Consider the following 20,926-nt stretch of genomic DNA (forward strand, 5'->3'; position numbering starts at 1 on the left):
AACTTTTATATCTCTGATGTTTCTGAATATAGGTGGCCTAATATTTAGAGTATGTTTAAAAAGTGATATGAGTTTGTTTTGTGAATATAGAGACTATCCTTGCTCCTCTTCTAGAAGCAAATAATTGTGTCACAAGTGTGTAGAAGTTAGCTTAGTGGTACCTGAGACTGTGGAAACTCACTTTATCTCTTTCAGGTTAATGTAAGTTTGATGTTTCTTCTTTCATCCCTTCTGGTTCTCAGTTTGCAAATTCCTCTCTGCCCGTGACTTTGGAGAACGATGGGGAAATTACTGTAAGATGTGCAGTTATTGCTCACAGACATCCCCTAATTTGGTAGAAAATCGACTGGAGGGCAAATTAGAAGAATTTTGTTGTGAAGATTGCATGTCGAAATTTACAGTTTTGTTTTATCAGGTAAATGTAACATACCTTTTTGGCTTTCTGAAGTTAGTATGAATTACTTTCTTAAAATATGTTTGGATCATATGAAGTAAAATTTAGTGTTTAGAACTGGGTTAAAGTAAATTTTGGGCTTCTAAAGCAAAATTCAACCGAATATAAATGTGAAATTTTGGGAGTAAAGAGCATAAGGTTTCTGGAGACTTTGTTGTTGTTTGCACATATGTTCCTTTTGTTTTTATATTTTGTTTTCTCTTGAGGCATATTGACATTGTTTATAACTGAGTTCTTTTAAGTCAGAACCTTGTGTAGTTATGTTGTGTTAAGTGGCTCTCTCATTCAGAAGGTTACTGTGATGAATTAGAAGTCAGACCTTGTTCTCACTTACTAAGGCAAATGACTATGACTGACCTCCTTACCCACGACCTTTTAAAAAGTTACTTTTTTGAAAGGCTAACTCTGAAAGCTACAATTAATTGAACCACTGATACACACCCAATGCTTCATAAGTGTAATTTAATCCTCACTATGATCCTAGAGGTAGGTATATTACTACCAGTTTATGAATATGGAAAAAGAGCAAGATCCAAGGAGGATAAGTAATGTACCCTTCAAGAAGCTGGTAGGTGATAGTTGGACAGCACCTGAAACCATTTTTTTTTTTTTTTTTTTTGTCTACCTACCCCCTAAGCTATAATCTTGGTGGAGAAGTGTGTCTTTATCATAACGATATGACCAGGAAACTATCAGTGCTCAAGACAAAGGACACCTAATTAAATATTTTTTGAATGAATCAGTGTCTTTACAACTCCAAAATCCATATTCTTTCTACTATATTATGCTGCTTCTTAACCTCTTGAAAGTAGAACTTAGCTCTAGATTCCTTCATCAGTAATTTTGAAAATGAGAGATAATTTTTTTTTTTAAGATTTTATTTATTCATTTGACAGAGATCACAAGCAGGCAGAGAGGCGGGCAGAGAGAGAGGAAGGGAAGCAGGCTCCCTCCTGAGCAGAAAGCCCAATGTGGGGCTTGATCCAGGGATGCTGAGATCATGACCTGAGCCGAAGGCAGAGGCTTTAACACACTGAGCCACCCAGGTGCCCTGAGAGATAATTTTTATATTCTATATATTGAGGGCATCTATGTGGAAACAAACAAGTATATCTACTTTTAACCACATTATTTTAAACCTTATATTTTGTGATCTCACCTGACTTATACATCCTGTTTTCATAGTGCCTTCTGGTTTTATGATTAGTGTTATCTTTTCATTATTTTTTGGTTTTAAGCCTATCTTTTCTTATATTTCTTTCTTAGATGGCCAAGTGCGATGGCTGTAAACGACAGGGTAAGCTAAGTGAGTCCATAAAATGGCGAGGAAACATCAAGCATTTCTGTAACTTGTTTTGTGTCTTGGAGTTTTGTCATCGGCAAATTATGAATGATCCTCTTTCACAAAATAAAGGTAAAATTAAACTTGGCTAACAGGATCATTGTGTCAGTGCCAGGATATACTATTAGCACAGACAGTTGTAAATAATATGATAAAAACAAAATTTTACTGGATTCAAATAGCCTAGATTTCCTTAAAATTTTCCTCTAAGAATTCTTAAAGATTGCCCTTCAGGGAAGGTTAATCCCGATGCTTTTTGCTATCATAATCAAACACACCAAAGAATCAATAAATGTTATAATCACTAATTTTATAGAAAGTTAGATTTGATTGCTTTTGGTTGATTTTATCTATACATAAGAGATAAATGTTATTCAGTTAACAAACTGGGAAAAAAAGAGGAAAACAGGGCGAACAAAGGAAGAGGGTATAAGTATATATATCATATGTATATACTGTATATTAATATAGTTTCTGTGACTGGCATAAGATTTGATCCAGAGCTTGCTTGTAGCCAAGGAAGAAGGAACTAGCACATTAATTACATCAAGAAAAATAAAGTAGACCAGTTCTTCATAGGTAGCAAAGTTTTTTAAGCTAAGAATAAAATAATTTTGCAAGTAGGACAGCTAATATGGTCAAAATTTCCAGATGAATAGATACATTTGTGGCATGTTCTTAAAGTAGCTCCTTGAAGTAGTACTTCTCTGAGTTAGATTCAAAACATTTGGTATTATGCTCTCTAATCAAAGCCTGGAGTGCCGTTGAATTCATAGGATCCATGGGCTTCGTCTGGCCTTTGTCTGTCTTTGCAGTCTTATTGATTATCACCTTAATCACATATGCCACATGCCAATCTTTTATGTCATCATCCATTCCCTAAGACTAGTCGGGTTAGTGGTAGAATTTTCATTTTCCAGTATGGGTTAGCAAAAAACCAGTGGATGGATAGGTACCTCACCAACTTATTTATAAAAATTATTATGTTAAATTTTTATTGGAAGCAGGCTTAGGTGGAGGAGTTTTATATTCACTAATAGAAAAGGCCAGTTGATTCTGAAGCTAGTAGCTACAGTTTTAGCTGTTAAGTAGCATTTGAAGTTTATAATTTTAGAGAATCAGCCTGTCTTTAAGTCCTGATGAATGTTAATCTGACCAGAATCACTCTCTATACAGAGTTAGATGTTTGCACTGCTCCCTGAAAACTTAATTGTTAAACAGGGTTTGTGTGTGTGTGTGTGTGTGTGTAACCCTTTTGTTTATACTAGGTTTTACCTTTTTATTTTAATCAGTAAATATTTCTAAGGCGCCGAGTGCTTCAGTGGAGCTCTCTTCTGCAAGGAAAAATACAACACCAGTTATAACCAGTGTGGTGTCATTGGCAAAAATACCTCCTACCCAGCCTACAGGGAACACTAACAGTGTTTTAAAAGGTATGACCTATATAAAGGCATTTGGTTAGACTGTAGAGGTGAGTGCTTTCTAATCTAAGTAGCTCTTGTTGCTAATATTTACATTTATATTTCTATAAGGAAACATGCCCCTTTTTCTCAGAGGGAAGTGGGTACCAAGGAGGTGGGCCTGAGAAGGGAAGGAAATGGAATGTGAATGTATATATTTTTTTAAGAACCTAAGTGGTTTTAATGTAGTTGCCTTTATCACTGGTGATTTTAATATATCTGGATGAGATTGAGGTCCAAGAATCTTTCCTTTACCAGGCATCCCAGGTAATATCGATGCCTAGTTTCCTTGGACCATTTTTTGGTGAAATTCTGGACTAGACTCTGGCCCACCTTAGTAAGAGGAAAGTAATATCTTGGTCTCAGTGTTTACATCTGTATATTCTGGGGGATAATGTATGTTTTAATTTACAACAGGTGCAATTACTAAAGAGGCAGCAAAGGTCATCGAAGATGTAAGTTTTATTGTTAATCTTTTTCCTCATAATGCCACTTGTGTTTATTTTCATTTTGGGTGTAGCATTCCAATACGTACCTGAATATATTTCTATTTGCAGCTTAGTCTTTAAAAAAAGAGTGACCTATTATGTACTAATTTTGTTTTGGGATCTTAAACTTACATCATTAATAAGAATGGGTTTCTGATTCATTTCATTGTGTTTTCACTCCTTAATTTCTTTAAATATTTGTTATTTCCATCTGGTTGCTTATTTTTCTTATTTTTCTCTTTTACTACATTCAAGTATTTTTCTTTAAAACTTGAAAAGTCTCTTGGGCGCCTGGGTGGCTCAGTCAAAGTGTCTGACTTTTGATTTCAGCTCAGGTCTTGCTTTCAGGGTTCAAGGTCTGTGTTGGGCTCCATGCTGGGTGTGGGGCCTACTTAAGAAAGAAAGAGAAAGAAAGTCTCTTGAAAAAGTTCAGTGTAGTGTTGTTTTATGCATCTTCAAATTATGTGAGGCTGAAAATAGTGCATAGTAAAAATACATTTAAATTCCCACTTTATGTCTCAAATTTGAAATATTGTGAAACTTTCCAAAATTAAAAAAAATATATTGAAGAAATGCATAATTTCAAATCTGGCAGGCTGAAAGGATTGCAAACTATGTCATTGTTGTCTGTGTCTTGTTTTAGCAGGAAACAAAATTCCCATGATCCTTTGTCAGTATCTTATGAACTTAATGTATCAGATTTTGGGTTAATGTTTTTGGTAACTGTGTTTGGCTGTTCTCTTAATGTTTGTTTTGGTACAATTAAGAATATTTTTATATATCATATAATAATGTCATTCAGGTACATTAAGTAGTGGATTTAGTGCTTAAAATTGTGCCCCAAATTCAGTATCTTTGGAGCGGAAGTTAGGTATTCTAAAACTCTGTGATGAAGGCCAGGCCTCGGCTGTGAATCCCCAGGCTGTTCATTTAGGAGAGTGAAACCTGCAGAATAGTAGAGATAATGCTCAAAAAACAAATGCATCAGTAAAGAAGGCACATCATTTAGTTTGCATAAAAATATAGCCTTACAAAAATAATGAAATAAATGGGAAGAAATGCCAGCAACACTGCTGCAAGATCAGTGCTGCCGTAATGTGTCCCTAAGGCCAAGCCATTGCCTGTGTTAAGGTATGAAGTGTTTTTGATGATTTGAAAGGAATTGAAAGTGAGACAAAAAGGTTTACTACAAGTCATGGCTGGCTTTCCAATTTTAAAGCCTACTGAGGTTTTAAGAAAATAAAAATGAGCAGGCAAGCTATATCTGCTAACAGAAGCTATCAGAAACATTTCAGCTTTATCATAACCTAAAGAGGCTTTAACTTGGAAGACAGCCTCACACCTAATAGAGGACCTGTGAAAGTGGTAAAGAAGGTGCATTTGTGCAAGGTTGGTGAAAGGGATGTTGACATTTTGCTTGGGTTGTTTTCCATGGATTAATAAGGGAAAACTTGCTAGAATTAGGAAAACAGGGCCCCAGCAGTTAGCCCGGGCCTTCAGCACAACAGCCAACAGTGAAGTAACTGGCATATGCTTTTGACCATATTCCAGCGACAGTTGCTAATGTTAAAGGAAATGATCCAAATGTGGATTGCTGTTTCATGGTGGCAAGGTTAAAAATGGACAGTGTGTCTGTATATCAGGAAATCTTCAGTGATAAAAAAAAAATCTTATATGAAAAAAAAAATGAGAGAAAAGAACCAGCTACATTAGATCCATTCATTAGCAGAAGTCTTTCAAGGACTCAGACTAGCCTTCCCCATGATAGGGAGAGAGCTTCTCCTAATTTGATACTTCTTAACTCTGTCCTTACTTGTGTTGTTGGAAGTTGTTAATGGTAACTAATATTTATTTTCAGGCAGAATACTATATTAGTTAATGAAATACAATTAACTTTGTATTTAGTATATTATGTATTATACATTATATTTTAAAATTACATAACCAGTAAGTTGCTGTGTTACAGAATTAATAATTGTTATTAACCATTATAACCATATAATTAATTAAGGTATTAATATACTACATTTTTACTATACTAATATACTATGGTTAATATGTTATTAGTATGTATTATAAAAGTATTCTGTAGGCGTGCCTGGGTGGCTCAGTCATTTAAACCACTGCCTTTTGCTCGGGTCACGATCCTGGGGTCCTGGGGTCAAATTCTGCATCTAGCTCCTTGCTTGGTGGGGAGCCTGCCTCTCCTTCTGTCTGCCACTCCCTATCTGTGTGTACTCTATCTTCTCTGACAAATAAATAAAACTCTTCAAAATTAAAAAAAAAAAAAAGTCTGCCTTCAGTTCAGGTCATGATCTCAGGGTCCTGGGATTGAGCCCCTTGTGGGGCTCCCTGCTTGGCCGGGGAGTCTGTTTGTCCCTCTCCCTGTCCTTCCTCACTGCTCGCGTATTCCATCTCTCTCTCTCAAATAAATAAATGAAATCTTTAAAAAAATAAGAGCATTCTATATTGGCTGTAGATTTATATATTCTGAGACTGCATCCCTCTTCTGTATGTATGGGATAGTTAGTTTTGAATTATTCAGGGTTTTCAGGAATTCATCTCTTGTATTAAATATGACTGCCCTATATATTCTTTCCCCTATATGGAGTACCTTTATAATTCACCAATTTAGCTCTGATTAATATTTTCAGTTTACTCTATAGCAAGTATAGTGATAAGTAATGTAGTACTCTTACAATGTTTAAAAGCCTGATAGTTTAGAATCTTTTTTTTTGGTTCTGTGGGACTTTAGTGTGAATCTCCTTCAAGTTATTTAAATAGTCTTAAATTTCAGGGAAAGGTGAGGTACAGTACAGTACAAAGAAGAAAATCTGCAGAAGTCAGTAAACTTTCTATAAAGATCTAGGTAGTAAATGTTTTAGACTTTGCAGGACATAGAGACTCTGTTGCAACTCCTCATCTCTGCTATTGTAGAGCAGAAGTAGCCACAGGCAGTCCATAAATGAGTAGTGAGTGCTGTATTCCAATAAACTCATATTTACAGAAACAGGTGGTGGGCAGGACTTGGTCCACTCCATACTTTGCTAATTCCTGCTCTACTGTAGTCACACCATTGAGAATTAACCATTGTTAGATTGGGCTTACTTGCTTAGTTTTTTTTTTTTTTCCCTCTTATCTTTTTTTTTCTTTTAAAATATAAGTTTCTTGGAGCCTGGGTGGCTCAGCCATTAAGCATCTGCCTTGGGCTCAGGTCATGATCCCCAGGTTCTGGGATCCAGCCCTGCATCAGGCTCCCTGCTCAGCGGAAAGCCTGCTTCTCCCTCTCACACTCTCCTTGCTTGTGTTCCTTCTCTCACTGTCAAAAAATATAAATAAAATTTTTTTTAAAAAAGCAAGTTTCTTTGTAAAAGATTTATTTATTTTAGAGAGAGAAAGCAAGAGCACAGGGTGGTCCCGGGAAGCAGAGAAGGAGAGAGAGAGACTCTCAAGCAGTCTCACTGCTAAGTGATTCCATGACCCTGAGATCTTGACCTGAGCCAAAATCAAGAATCAGAAGCTCAACCGACTGAGCCACCCAGGCGCCCCTAAGTTTTTTTCTTTAATTGAAGTATAATTGATGTACAGTATCCTATTAGTTTCAGGAGTTTATTGGGACATCATAGTGATTTGGTATTTTATACATTACAAAATGATTCCCACAGTAAGTCTAGCTACCATCTGTCACCATACAAAGTCATTATAGTATTATTATGTTTCCTATGCTGTATATTGCATCCGCATGGCTTATTGGTAACTGGAAGTTTGTACCTCGTAATCCCCTTCACCTGTTTCGCCTGCCCCCCCACCCCTCTGATAACCAACAGTTTTCTTTATGTATGAGTCTGTTTCTGTTTTGTTTTGTTTGTTTTGTTTTTTAAATTCTATATACAAGTGAAAGAAATCCTGTGGCATTTGTCTTTCTCTGTTTGACTCATTTCACTTATTTGTCTTTCTCTGACTTATTTCACTTTGCATAATACCCTTTAGGTCCATCTGTGTTATTGCAAATGGCAAGATTCTCTGTTATGGCTGAGTTACCTTCCTGTGTGTGTGTGTGTGTGTGTGACATCATCTTTATCCATCCATCTATCAATGAACACTTAGGTTGCTTTCATATCTTGGCTATTGTAAATAATGCTGTAGTGATCTTTGGGGTGCATCTATCTCTTTACTTTGGTATTTTCGTTTTCTTCAGATAAATTCCCAGAAGTAGAATTGCTGGATCATATGGTAGTTCTATTTTTCATTTTTTGAGGAAACTCTATACCGTTTTCCACAGTGACTACACAAGTAGTCACTTGTGTAGGATTTTTCCCTACATCCTTGCCAACACTTGTAATTTTTTCTTTTTTGTGATATCTAATCTGGCAGGTTGAGGTCATAAATCATTGTGGTTTTTATTTTTCTTTCCCTATGATGAATGGTGTTGATCATCTTTTCATGTGTCTGTTGACAATCTGTATGTCTTCTTTGGAAAAATGCTTATTGAAGTCCTCTGCCCATTTTGTAATTTGGTTGCTTATTTTTTTGATATTAAGTTGTGTGTTCTTCATATGTTTTGGATATTAATCCCTTATCAGATGCATGATTTGCAAATATTTTTTCCCTTTCAGTAGAATGCCTTTTCATTTTGTTGATCATTTCCTTCTCTGTGTAGAAGCTTTTTAATTTGATGTAATTCTGTTTGTTTATTTTAGCTTTTGTTGCTCTTGCCAAAAAAATGTTGCTAATATTGATGTTAGGTAGTAACTTTCTGGGGTGCCCAGGTGGCTCAGTCGGTTGAGTGTCCAACTCTTGGTTTTGGGTCAGGTTGTGATCCCAGGGTCGTGAGATTGAGCCCTCTGTGCAGAGGGTTCTGTGTAAAGCAAGGAGTCTGCTTGAGAGATTCTCTTTCTCCCTCTCCCTTCCCCTGTTCCTTACCCTGCTCATGCTCTCTCGCAAATAAATAAGTTAAAAATGTTTCAAGATAGCTAACTTCCTGTGTTTTCTTCTAGGAGTTTTATGGTTTCTGCTCTTTTTTTTTTCTTTTTTTAATTTATTTGACAGAGATCACAAGTAGGCAGAGAGGCAGGCAGAGCGGGTGGGGGAAGCAGGCTCCTTGCCGAGCAGAGAGCCCGATGTGGGGCTCCATCCCAGGACCCTGAGATCATGACCTGAGCTGAAGGCAGAGACTTTAACCCACTGAGCCATCCAGGTGCCCCTGGTTTCATCTCTTACATTCAAGTCTTCAATCCTTTTCATATTTATTTTTCTATGTGGTGTAAGATAGTGGTCTGATTTCATTCTTGTGGTACTTGAACTCAGAGCCCTGAGATCAAGACCAGAGCTGAGATTAAGAGGCAGATGCTTTACCAACTGAGCCACTCACGAGTCCCTAGTTTCATTCTTTTACATGTAGTTGTTGGGTTTTCTGCAACACCATTTATTGAACACATTGTCTTTTATTCACTGTGTATTCTTGTCTCCTTTGATGTAGAGTAATTGACCATATATGGGCGGGTTTATTTCTGGGCTCTCTGTTCTATTCCATTTGATCTGTGTGTCTCTTTTCATGCCAGTACCATATTATTTTGGTTACTATAGCTTTGTAGTATAGTTTGAAATCGGGGAGTGTGATACTTTCAGCTTTGTTCTTCTTTCTCAAGATTGCTTTGGCTAGTCAAGAACTTTGTGGTTTCATACAAATTTTAAGATTCTTTGTTCTAGTTCTGTGAGAAATGTTGTTGATACTTTGATGGGAATTGCATTGGATTCGTAGATTGTTTTGGGTAGTATGGGTGTTTTAACAATATTAATTCTTCCAGCCCATGAGCATGGTATAGCTTTCCATTTATTTGTAGCTTCTTCAGTTTCTTTTATCAGTGTCTTATAGTTTTCAGGGTACAGATCTTTTATCTCTTTGATTAAATTTATTCTTAGGTATTTTATTCTTTTTGATGCATATATAAGTGGGATTGTTTTTTAATTTTCTCTAGTAGCTCATTATTAGTGTGTAGAAATGTAACTGATTTCTGTATGTTAATTTTGTATCCTGTGACTTTACTGAATTTGTTTATTAGTTTATTGACTGCTGTATAATAACACATTTTATTTAATCATTGCCCTATTGATGAACATTAGGTTGCTTCCAGTTTTTAACCTAAAAAATCTCTGCTACAATGAACATCCCTGCATATATCTCCATGTGCACATGTACAGTTGCTTGTCTAGTTGTAGATATGGAAAAGTGGAATTTTGGAGTCAAAGAGTATTTGCATTTTTAGTATCTAAAATGGCTATTTCAGTTTTTTACCACCAGCAGTTTATGATTGTACTCATTTCCCACAGCCTCACTATCATTTAATGTCAGATTTAAACTTTTTTTTTTGTCAATCTGTTTAGTAATATCTTACTGTCTTACTTTGCAGGTCACTAATTTCTAGGATGTTTGCTTATATTTCTAAGTTTTTGAACATTTGAATTTTCTTTGAATTTCTTGTTATTAATTTTTCATTATTTTTATGTTGAATTTTTTTTCTTATCAATTTATAGAATTTCTTTATATACTCTGGATTTGCCCCCCATCTCTTTCTACTCAATTTCACTGATACAAAAACATGCAGTAATACTTAATATCTGTAAGAAAAATTCTTTAACAGCATAGAGCTCTGGCTATTGTCCTATTTCTCTGCTCTCCATTTTAGAAAATCTTTAAGGGTGGCCCCTACTTACTGCCTCAATTCCCTTACCTGTTATCTTTCCTTAGCTCTCCTAAGTTAGGCTTTGTCTGCACCATTCCACTGGAACTGCTCTTGTCAGGGTTGCTATCAGCTTTTATTTTGCAAATCAATGGTCATTTTCAGTTCTCATTTTACCTATCCTTTCAGTAATATTTGATACAGTTGATCTCCCTTTTCTTCTTAAAATACCTTCTTCAATTTCCAGGTCAGCATACATGTCCTTTTTCTTCTTCTTCTTCTTTTTTTTTTTTTTTTTTTAAAGATTTTATTTATTTATTTGACACAGAGAGAGAGATCCCAAGTAGGCAGAGAGGCAGGCAGAGAGAGATGGGGAGGCAGGACTCCCTGCTGAACAGAGAGCCTGATGAGAGACTCAATCACAGGACCCTGAGACCATGACCTGAGCTGAAGGCAGAGGCTTAACCCTCTGAGTCACCCAGGCACGCCTATACTAGTCCTTTTTCTTTTTCTTTTTTTTAAAATTTCTTTTCTGTGTAACATTATTTATTGTTTTTGCACCACACCCAGTGCTCCATGCAATACATGCCCTCCCTAATACCCACCACCTGGTTCCCCCAACCTCCCACCCCTCCGCCCCTTCAAAACCCTCAGGTTGTTTTTTAGAATCCATAGTCTCTCATGGTTCATCTCCCCTTCCAATTTCCCTCAACTCCCTTCTTTCCATTTCCCCATGTCCTCCATGTTATATGTTATGTTCCACAAATAAGTGAAACCATATGATAATTGACTCTCTCTGCTTGACTTATTTCACTCAGCATAATCTCTTCCAGTCCGGTCCATGTTGCTACAAAAGTTGGGTATTCGTCCTTTCTGATGGAGGCATAATACTCCATAGTGTATATGGACCACATCTTCCTTATTTATTCCTCCGTTGACCTTTTTCTTAGTCAACATCATTCCCAGGGATTCAATACAGTCCTGTGGTTTTAAACACCATGTAGATGGTGGCTTACTCCTAGATTTATTTCTCTTGCCATGACCTCTGAACTCCAGATTCATATATCCAATTGCCTGCTTGACATATACACTTAACTGATTAATAGCCATCTCAAATAATACATCTAAATCAGAACAGTTTTATTTTCCCTCAGAACACTTTTATTTTCCCTTCTAATGTTCCTTACTTCTTACCACTACAGTGCTACCTCCTTTGTCTGAGGCAACATCATCTTTTCTCTGCTACATTTCAGTGACTGTCTACTTGTCTTCCTGCTTCCATTCTTGCCCTTTGCATTTTTTCCCTCCATATTGTTAGCAGGATGATCTTAAAGCAAATCAGATTGTGTCACTCCACTCCTTAAAACCTTCACTGAAATGCTGAAAAATAAGGGTAAAAAAGGTGGAGGAGCTAGTTTCCAAACCAATAGTAAAACTCTAGATTTTATAAAGGTAGGTAGTTAAAACAACTGATCCTAAAGCCATGAACAGACAGACACCTCGATAGAAAAGAAGTCCAGAGGATCCTGGGTGACTCAGTTGGTTGAGCATCCTGGGACTGAGACCCACATCAGGCTCCCTGCTCCAAGGGGAGTCTGCTTCTGTCTGTCCCTCTACCTGCCGCTTCCCCTGTTTGTGCTCTCTCTCTGTGTCAGATAAACCAATAAATAAAATCTTTAAAAAAAAAATGTCCAGAAATAGACCTAAATATATATGCAAGTTTAGAAATAATAGAGATGGCATTTAGATCAGTAGGAGATTTAGATTATTCAGTAAATAGTGTTATGACAATTGAGTGTACATATAGAAGAAAATGCAGTTAGATTTCTACCTTACAAGTTACACCAAAAGGAAGTCCAGATGGAGAAAATACTTAAATATAAAAAAATAACAAAGTAGGGAAAAATTCAGGAAAGAATTTAAATGCAGAAGTGGGGAGTCTTTCTAAATATGTCACATAACCCAGAAGCCATAAAAGATTTTTTTAGGGAAATTCAGCTACATTTCAAAATCAAAAGACATGGAAAAAAATTATAAGATTGCAATTAATGTCATAAAAGGCTTTTTTTCCCCATATGTAAAGAACTTCTGTGAATCAACAAAAAGACCTGGCACCCATTAGGAAAATGGGCAAAACTATGATCCTTCAGTTTACAGACTATGAAATAAAAATTGTTCTTAAACATAGGCAAATATATTCAACTTCAGAATTAGAGAAATGCCAGTTAGAACTACAGTTTTATCAGATTGGCAAAGATAAAAATGATGGATAACACTGTTAAGGCATTTTTACATATTGTCAATAGCAGTTGGTAAAACTGCTACAGAGAGCAATTTAGTAAAACTTGTTAAAATTTAAAATGTAAATACCATATTACCAAGGAACTCCATTTTTAGGAATTTATCCTTCAGATACATTTCACACATTTATGAAATGAAGTATATACAGGGATGATTGCAGTACCAATTGTTTGTAGTAGCAAAGGCTTGAAAACAACCAAATTGTTTCATCAGTAGTCAGAGCCACTGTGAGTTCATCCTGAGTTACTGTGTGAACTAGGAAAAAAAAAAATAGGCCTACATGGGTAGGGCCTGAAATAAACCCCTCTCCTAGATCATACTTAAGTCACGTGGGCTGGTAAGTGGAGTTCCCTTCACAAGCATATGCAGCAACTCTTTGGGGACTGTAGTTAAAATAAATATGCTATATCCATACAGTGGAATACTATGTGCTTAAAAAGAATGTGGTAGCTATATCTGTACATAGAGCAGTCTCATATATAATAAATGAAAAAGACAAAATGATACAGCATACTGCCATTTATATTTTAAACACACACATACACACATACCACATGCCTGTACATATGTATAGAAAAACTCTGAAAGTCAGGCAGTAAATAGATAATACTGGTTGCCTCTGAGGAGAACTGAATGACCAAGGCAGAATTTTAAGAAGGGAAATTACTGTTTTTTCATTGTTTCCTGTTTAAATCTTTGAATTTTATGTCATATGTTACAGTGCTCATTCAAAAAATACACATAGAAGGTCTTTCTAAAAAGATATTATGTATTTATTTGACAGAGATCACAAGTAGGCAGAGGCAGGCAGAGAGGAGGGGAAGCAGGCTCCCTGCTGAGCAGAGACACCCCACCCATGCGATGCGGGGCTCCATCCCAGGACCCTGGGATCATGACCTGAGCTGAAGGCAGAAGCTTTAGTCCACTGAGCCACCCAGGCGCCCCATCACATGGAAATTTTTTAAAAGCTAGAGGAATACACGGTACAAGACAGGAGTAGATAGTTCGCAGAAGAGGAAAAACTAGTAATTCTTACACATGCAAAATGCCTAACCACACTACTGTTAGGTAATTTTTCATTTCTTGAGAAATAGCAAAAAGTTTCATAGTACTGTGTTAACTAGAGTGTTGAGAAACAGGCTCACATACATTGCTGAAGGTCATATAATTTGATACACTGTGCCTCTGTGGAAAGCGGTTTGGCTGTACCATCATAATTAAAATGTTCTGACCCACCAAACTGCACTTAGAATACCTTATCCTATAAATATACTAGCACATGTAGGATTAATTTATATGTAGGGATATTTATTATAGCATTCTTTGTAATAGCAAATATTTTTAACATTCACTGTTGAGCTGCAGAGACTCTTTGGGTCACCTGTGGTACATTCAGTGTGTAAAGCTGCTCCTAGGGCAGCTTTATACAAAGTTATGTAAATATACCTCCATGATAGCTGGCTGTAAGCACAGTGCATATTATCCCTGATAATATGCTGCCAGTTTGTAGTCAGAAGCAACTTACTTAATTACAGGGAGCATCTCTAGAAGGATGTGTAAGAAACTGGGGGGACATGGTTGTGTTCAAGTTTGAGTCTGGATAGAGAAGACAGACAGATGGAAAACTTAATTTTCATGTATATACTTAAAAAGAAAGATATTTATCTAAGAGAGCACACATGGAGAGGGGTGGCAGAGGGAGAGGGAGTCTTTTCTTTCTTTCTTTCTTTCTTTCTTTTTTTTTTTTAGGATTTTATTTATTTATCAGAGAGTGAGCGAGAGCAAGGAGCCCATTGTAGGACTTGATTCTAGGCCTGAGCCAAAGGCAGACACTAAGTGACTGAGCACCCAGGCATGCCAGAAAGGAGTCTTAAGCAGACTCTGCTCTGAGCATGGAGCCCGAGGCAGGGCTCAGTGTCACCACCCCAAGATCACTACCTGAGCTGAAACCAAGAATTGGAGGCTCAACCCACTGCGCCACCCAGGTGTCCCTTCATGTATATGTTTTTATACCTTTTCTGTTATTACATAATTCAAAATTATTACATCTGTTGCCTATTTAAAAAGTAAATGTAGGGGCACCTTCTCTTAAAGGTGAAGCATCTGCCTTTGGCTCGGGTCATGATCCCAGGGTCCTGGGATTGAGCTCCTCATCAGCCGCCCTGCTCAGTGGGGACTCTGCTTCTCCCTCTGCCTCTGCTTTTGCTCTTGCTCTCAAATAAATAAATACAATCTTAAAAAAAAAAAGTTAATGTAAATAAAATCTGCAGTGGCTTGCCTCCGCATTTAAAATACAGTCCTAATATCTTGTTTTTAAAACTAAGACCTTCCAGATCCTATGTAATTTGGCTTCTGCCTCCTTCAAACATTTCATTCTAGCCCCTGCTTACTTTATTTCAGTTTTATACTCATCTCTCTTCCTAAAACATACTAAACTCTTTCCCAGTTGAGGGCTTTTGCATCTATAATCCCACTGCCTGGAGTCCTCTGACTTCAGGCCTTTGCATGGTTTGCTTTTTTGAGAATTCAAAAGCTCTCTGCTCCAATGTTTCTTCCAAAAATACCTTTGCTCAGCACCATCGCTCTCCATTCCCTTATCCTGGTTTCTTTCTTTCTTTCATAACACTTATCACTACCTGGAATTATATTTGCTTTACTTGTTTATCTTCTGTGTCTCCCTACAGAATGTAGAGCCCATAAAAGCAGGATTTTCTTTGTCTTGTTTTTTTGCTGTATCCCTAGGGTTTACAAGAGTGCCTAGTTTACAGTAAACATGCTGTAAATATTTACTGAATGGAAAACATGTTTTCAGTACATTCTCCAACTCTGTTGCTTATCCTTCAACTTTCTTGTATAAAGACCTTCTTTAAAAAAAAAAACCAAGGTAGTCAAATGCATTAGTTTTTTCTATTTTGTTTTTAACTCTTTTGTGTTTTGTTTAAGAATACCTTCTCCTTGGGGTGCCTGGCTGGCTGGTAGGTAGAGCATACAACTCTTGATCTTGGGGTTGTAGGTTGGAGACCCATGTTGGGTGAAGAGACTACTTAAAAAAAAATCTTTAAAAAGAGAATATTTTCTCCTTGTTCTGGTTATTTGAAAATTCTCCAGTGATTTGATTTGATTTATTTTTAAGGTTTGAAAGATATTTAAAGTAATCTCTTCTCCCAATGTAGGGCTCAAACTCAACCCCAAGATCAAGAGTCACATGCTCTGCTGACTGAGGCAGCCAGGTGCCCCTTTCCAGTGATTTTAAAGTTTTATTTATTTATTTTTTAATGTTGAGGTCTTTAATCAATATGGAATATATTTTTGCATATGGCTTGAGATTAGATCTAATTTTTCTGAATTGCCAGTTGTCCTAATCAGCAAAGATTGTTTTCACTGTTTTGGTTGTCCTTACTATAGGCAGAGTTTTTTTTTTTTAATTAATAAATGGGACAGATACTGATTAGAAGAATTAGGAATAAGTGTATATTTTCTAAAGTAACTTCTTCATTGCAACTGCTCTTTCAGAGGAATTATATTTCTTTTGTTTTGTGCCACCTTTCAATTGATACAGTTATGATCAGTGATAAGGTACTAAAAAACATCTCTTTTTGGCTTCTGAATTTTTTAACTAGGGAATCACGCAGACAGATGCCTTGAAACTTCTATCTTCCCAGTCTTCCAGGCTTTTAAAAAACAAAGCAGTGTTGTGCAAGCCTGTCACACAGACCAAGGCCACCTCTTGCAAACCACATACACAACACAAGGAATGTCAGACAGGTATGTATCCTTATGCTTTTTATATGTAGAAAGTTATTCTGTTTTGTTTGTTTCTGTTTTTTTTTTAATAAAGGCAAAAAGAATCATTTAGTTTCTTAAATATGAAAACATTCATTCTTGGATCACAGACTTTGAAAATCTAATTTATTCCTTTTATAATTATTTTCTTTAACGCTAATAACTACCAAATTGAGTCCATCTGCACAGACAACATTTTGTGTAGAGTGGACAAACATCTCCTCTGTGCGTGTACTTCTGTTTTTTAAATGTACAAATTATTATAACTACTAAGATATATATTTATATAAAAGCATTAGTGATTTTAAAGAAAAGCGTTTGTGATTTAACCTTAGTTCTCTTTTTAAAAACACTGTAAGTTGATTTGTCATTTACTAAAAGTATAACTGTGTGTCTGAGGTATTGGTGATCAGGGAAATTATTTTAATTCATACCTGGAATGGTTGTAAATTATTGCCCCAGTCCATGTTAACTGCCACTACCTTTATATTTTCAGTTAGTTCTGTAGCCTACTCTGCCCGAAGCACTTTGAATATACTGTATTTAAAGGCATAGTCTGTCAACACATAATCATGAGTTTTGATGTAGGGTGCCTTTGTTTTGGTAGGAGTCAGAGAGAATCCTGTTTTCTTTCCAGAGTAAATTTGATTGCTTTATATTCCTGTTAAAGTGGTGCACTCTTTGTGTACATGAATTTATACTGTATGCACATTTGCATGTGGAAGGTAGTAGTAATATGAACGTATGTGGGTGGTTACACATTTTTTAAAAATTTCTAGATTAAATATTGGATTGTTTAAAATAAACTGTTGTGAACTACTTTTTCATTTGACAGTGCTCCTCAGAAACATTCCATACCAATATAGATTTAAATATACATTGAGATTCTTAATGGATGCATTGATTGCAACATATCTGTCCCTTAAGATTGGACATTGAGATTGCTTTTAGTTATTTAATATTATAAACAGTTTTAAGTTGTGTAAATGGTTTTTTGTTCACTTGACTAATTATGTCCTTAGGATAGATCCTAAGTAGTAGAATTTCAGATTCAAAAACTATCACAGAATTTTAAGGCTTTTTTCAACAAAATTGAAAAATTACATCAGCTTTTGAAAACACCCATTTCTCTTTACCCTCATTGACACTGGGTATTCTAACAATTAACCTTTACTTTTTCCCTCAACTTTAATTTGGAAAAATTTCAGAATTCGGAAAGATTGAAAATACGGCACAATGAATATTAGTATATCAATATCTTCATCTTGATTCATCAGATTTAACTTTTGAAACATTTGTTTTCCCTTTTTTCTGAAAATTTTATTTATTTATTTATTTGTTTTTTAAAGATTTTATTTATTTATTTGACAGACAGAGATCACAAGCAGGCAGAGAGGCAGGCAGAGAGAGAGGAAGGGAAGCAGGCTCCCTGCAGAGCAGAGAGCCCGACGCGGGGCTCGATCCCAGGACCCTGGGATCATGACCCGAGCCGAAGGCAGAGGCCTTAACCCACTGAGCCACCCAGGCGCCCCTTTTTCTGAAAATTTTAAAAGTAAAATAATTTTTTCTTAATTTGATGTATCCTGTGGACTTCAGTCCTAATTCCAGTAATCTATTGAATACATAGCATTGCTAGTTCATGTACTACAGCTTACAGTTTTGCTTTAATTAGTGGCCAAGTTTTGGGCAAGGAGAAATTCAGTTTTTAGTGGCACCATGGAAGTATTGGGGTTTGGGTTTCAACTTTAATTAGTGTATTCCTTTGACAAATATAAGTAGTAATAAAGTATAAATTTTAAATGTGTGGGGGAAGGCATAAAGATATGGCTTATTTTTTTTTGAAAATAACAGTGATTCACATATTTCATGCAGATTTCCCTATGCCTAATGAGAAACATGATGCGGAACTTGAGTCTCCACCTGCAAAGAAAAAAAGAATAGGTTTTTTCCAGACTTATGATGCGGAATATTTAAAAGTTGGTTTTATTATCTGTCCAGGATCAAAAGAAAGTTCACCAAGGCCACAGTGTGTCATTTGTGGAGAAATTTTATCCACTGAAAACATGAAACCAGCAAATCTTTCTCATCATTTGAAGACAAAGCATTCAGAATTAGAAAACAAACCAGTAGATTTTTTTGAACAAAAATCTCTTGAAATGGAATGTCAAAATAGTTCTTTAAAAAAGTGTTTACTAGTTGAAAAGTCACTTGTGAAAGCTTCTTATTTAATTGCTTTTCAAATTGCTGCCAGCAAGAAGCCCTTCTCCATTGCTGAAGAATTAATTAAACCATATTTAGTAGAGATGTGTTCAGAAGTTTTGGGTTCAAGTGCAGGAGACAAAATGAAAACCATTCCTCTTTCTAATAATACAATTGGACACAGGATTGATGAACTTTCTGCAGACATCGAAGATCAGCTGATTCAAAAAGTCAGAAAGTCCAAGTGGTTTGCCCTTCAGGTAGATGAATCATCAGAAATATCAAATATCACCCTTCTTTTGTGCTATATTCGTTTCATTGATTATGATTGCAGTGATATAAAGGAAGAATTACTGTGTTGCATTGAAATGCCTTCTCAAATAACTGGATTTGAAATATTTGAACTAATAAATAAATACATTGACAGTAAATCTCTGAATTGGAAACATTGTGTTGGTGTCTGTACAGATGGGGCTGCAAGCATGGCTGGCAGGTGTTCTGGTTTCAGAGCGAAAATTCAAGAAATTGCCACGAATACTGTGGCATTTACACACTGTTTTATTCACCGTGAACATTTAGCAGCAGCAAAGTTGTCTCCATGCTTACATGAAATTCTTTTACAGTCAGCACAAATTTTAAGTTTTATAAAGAGCAATGCCTTGAATTCACGAATGTTAACAATTTTGTGTGAAGAAATGGGGTCTGAGCATGTGAATTTACCACTTCATGCTGAAGTACGCTGGATATCGAGAGGGAGAATTTTAACAAGATTATTTGAATTACGACAGGAAATTGAAATTTTTTTAAATCAAAAGCATTCCGATTTGGCCAAGTATTTTCTTGATGAGGAATGGGTTGCAAAGCTGGCCTATTTATCAGATATTTTTTCACTTATAAATGAACTCAATTCAAGTCTCCAAGGAACTATGACTACCCTCTTCAATTTGTATAATAAAATGGATATATTTAAGGAAAAGTTAAAAATGTGGTTGAAGCGTGCACAAGAGAATGATTTTGACATGTTCCCTTCATTTTCTGAATTCTTAAACTCATCAGACTTAAATATGAGAGGCATTGCAAGCATTATTTCTGAGCACCTGGAAGGACTTTCTCAAATGTTCCACGACTGTTATCCACCAGAAGATGATTTGCGTTCAGGAAATTTGTGGATAATTAATCCTTTTATGAATCACCAAAATAGTAATCTCACGGACTTTGAAGAAGAAAAACTAGTACAGTTATCTTCGGATTTGGAATTACAATCAGTATTTAAATCAATGTCTGTAACTCAGTTTTGGGTAAATGCAAAGACATGTTACCCAGAACTCCATGAAAAGGCAATGAAGTTTTTGTTGCCCTTTTCAACAGTTTATTTATGTGATGCTACATTTTCTGCTCTGACGGAGTCAAAACAAAGAAATTTATTGGTTTCTGGTCCTGCTCTAAGACTTGCAGTCACATCTTTAATTCCAAGGATAGAAAAATTAGTAAAGGAGAAAGAATAGTAACATGGCTATTGCTTATTACCAGAGTCTATAAAATTTTGTGTTAAATTTTGTATAAGTACCCTAAAATATAATTTCCTAATGTGGATATGTGCTTTCAGTGATTAAATAAGCATTGTAATATTTTTTCTTTTTGTTGAGGAATTTAATGATTATGCATTTATAAATAGTTATATATAATTTTATTAGTCTAAGGTAGCAAATTTAGCTATTTGATTGATTGATTGGATACTCTGGATTAGGGACAAAAATGAGGGTAACAAAAGGCATTTATAATGTCTCGGCACACCTGAATGTTAAAACCTCTTGGCCTTTAGAAACACATGGGCCATTGCAGTCTTCAGCCAGGCAGCCCTGTTGTGGGGAGGTAAAAAACTCAGATCCAAGCTGCTTGGCTAACCAGAAATGGAAGCAGCAGGAGAATTTGAGGCCCCCTGTAGGGGTCTCTGTGGCCCTCCCCACCAGGGCTGGGCTGGGCAAATGTTTTCTATAAAAGGCCAGATAGTATTTTAGGTTTTGCAGGCCATACAGTGTCAACTACTCTGTTCTGCGGTTGCAGCTGTATGCAATACACAAGTGTGGCTGTTTCAGTACAACTTTTTATTTATGAGCATTGAAACAATATAGTTTTCATGTGTCATGAGAGCGGCCTTTAAATTTTTGTATCATTAAAAAATGCAAACATTGTTAGCTGGGGATGGGGAGGGAGTGAAA

General features: G+C 36.0%; 1 protein-coding gene across 7 annotated transcripts in view; it reads left to right on the forward strand.

The window, feature by feature from the left end:
• ZMYM6 (zinc finger MYM-type containing 6) overlaps positions 1-20,855 on the forward strand; it is a 43,423-nt gene extending 22,568 nt beyond the window's left edge. For all 7 annotated transcript variants that reach the window (XM_032302257.1, XM_032302258.1, XM_032302259.1 and 4 more), the window contains 6 exons: positions 243-415; positions 1,721-1,868; positions 3,089-3,229; positions 3,674-3,711; positions 16,346-16,490; positions 18,381-20,855. In XM_032302257.1, coding sequence (XP_032158148.1) covers positions 243-415; positions 1,721-1,868; positions 3,089-3,229; positions 3,674-3,711; positions 16,346-16,490; positions 18,381-20,212 — 2,477 coding nt within the window. In that variant the 3' untranslated portion in view covers positions 20,213-20,855. The remainder of the gene's footprint in view (positions 1-242; positions 416-1,720; positions 1,869-3,088; positions 3,230-3,673; positions 3,712-16,345; positions 16,491-18,380) is intronic.
• Positions 20,856-20,926: the final 71 nt, after the last annotated feature.

Source organism: Mustela erminea, chromosome 10 (assembly GCF_009829155.1).
Source record: "Mustela erminea isolate mMusErm1 chromosome 10, mMusErm1.Pri, whole genome shotgun sequence".
Classification (NCBI taxonomy): Eukaryota; Metazoa; Chordata; class Mammalia; order Carnivora; family Mustelidae; genus Mustela; species Mustela erminea.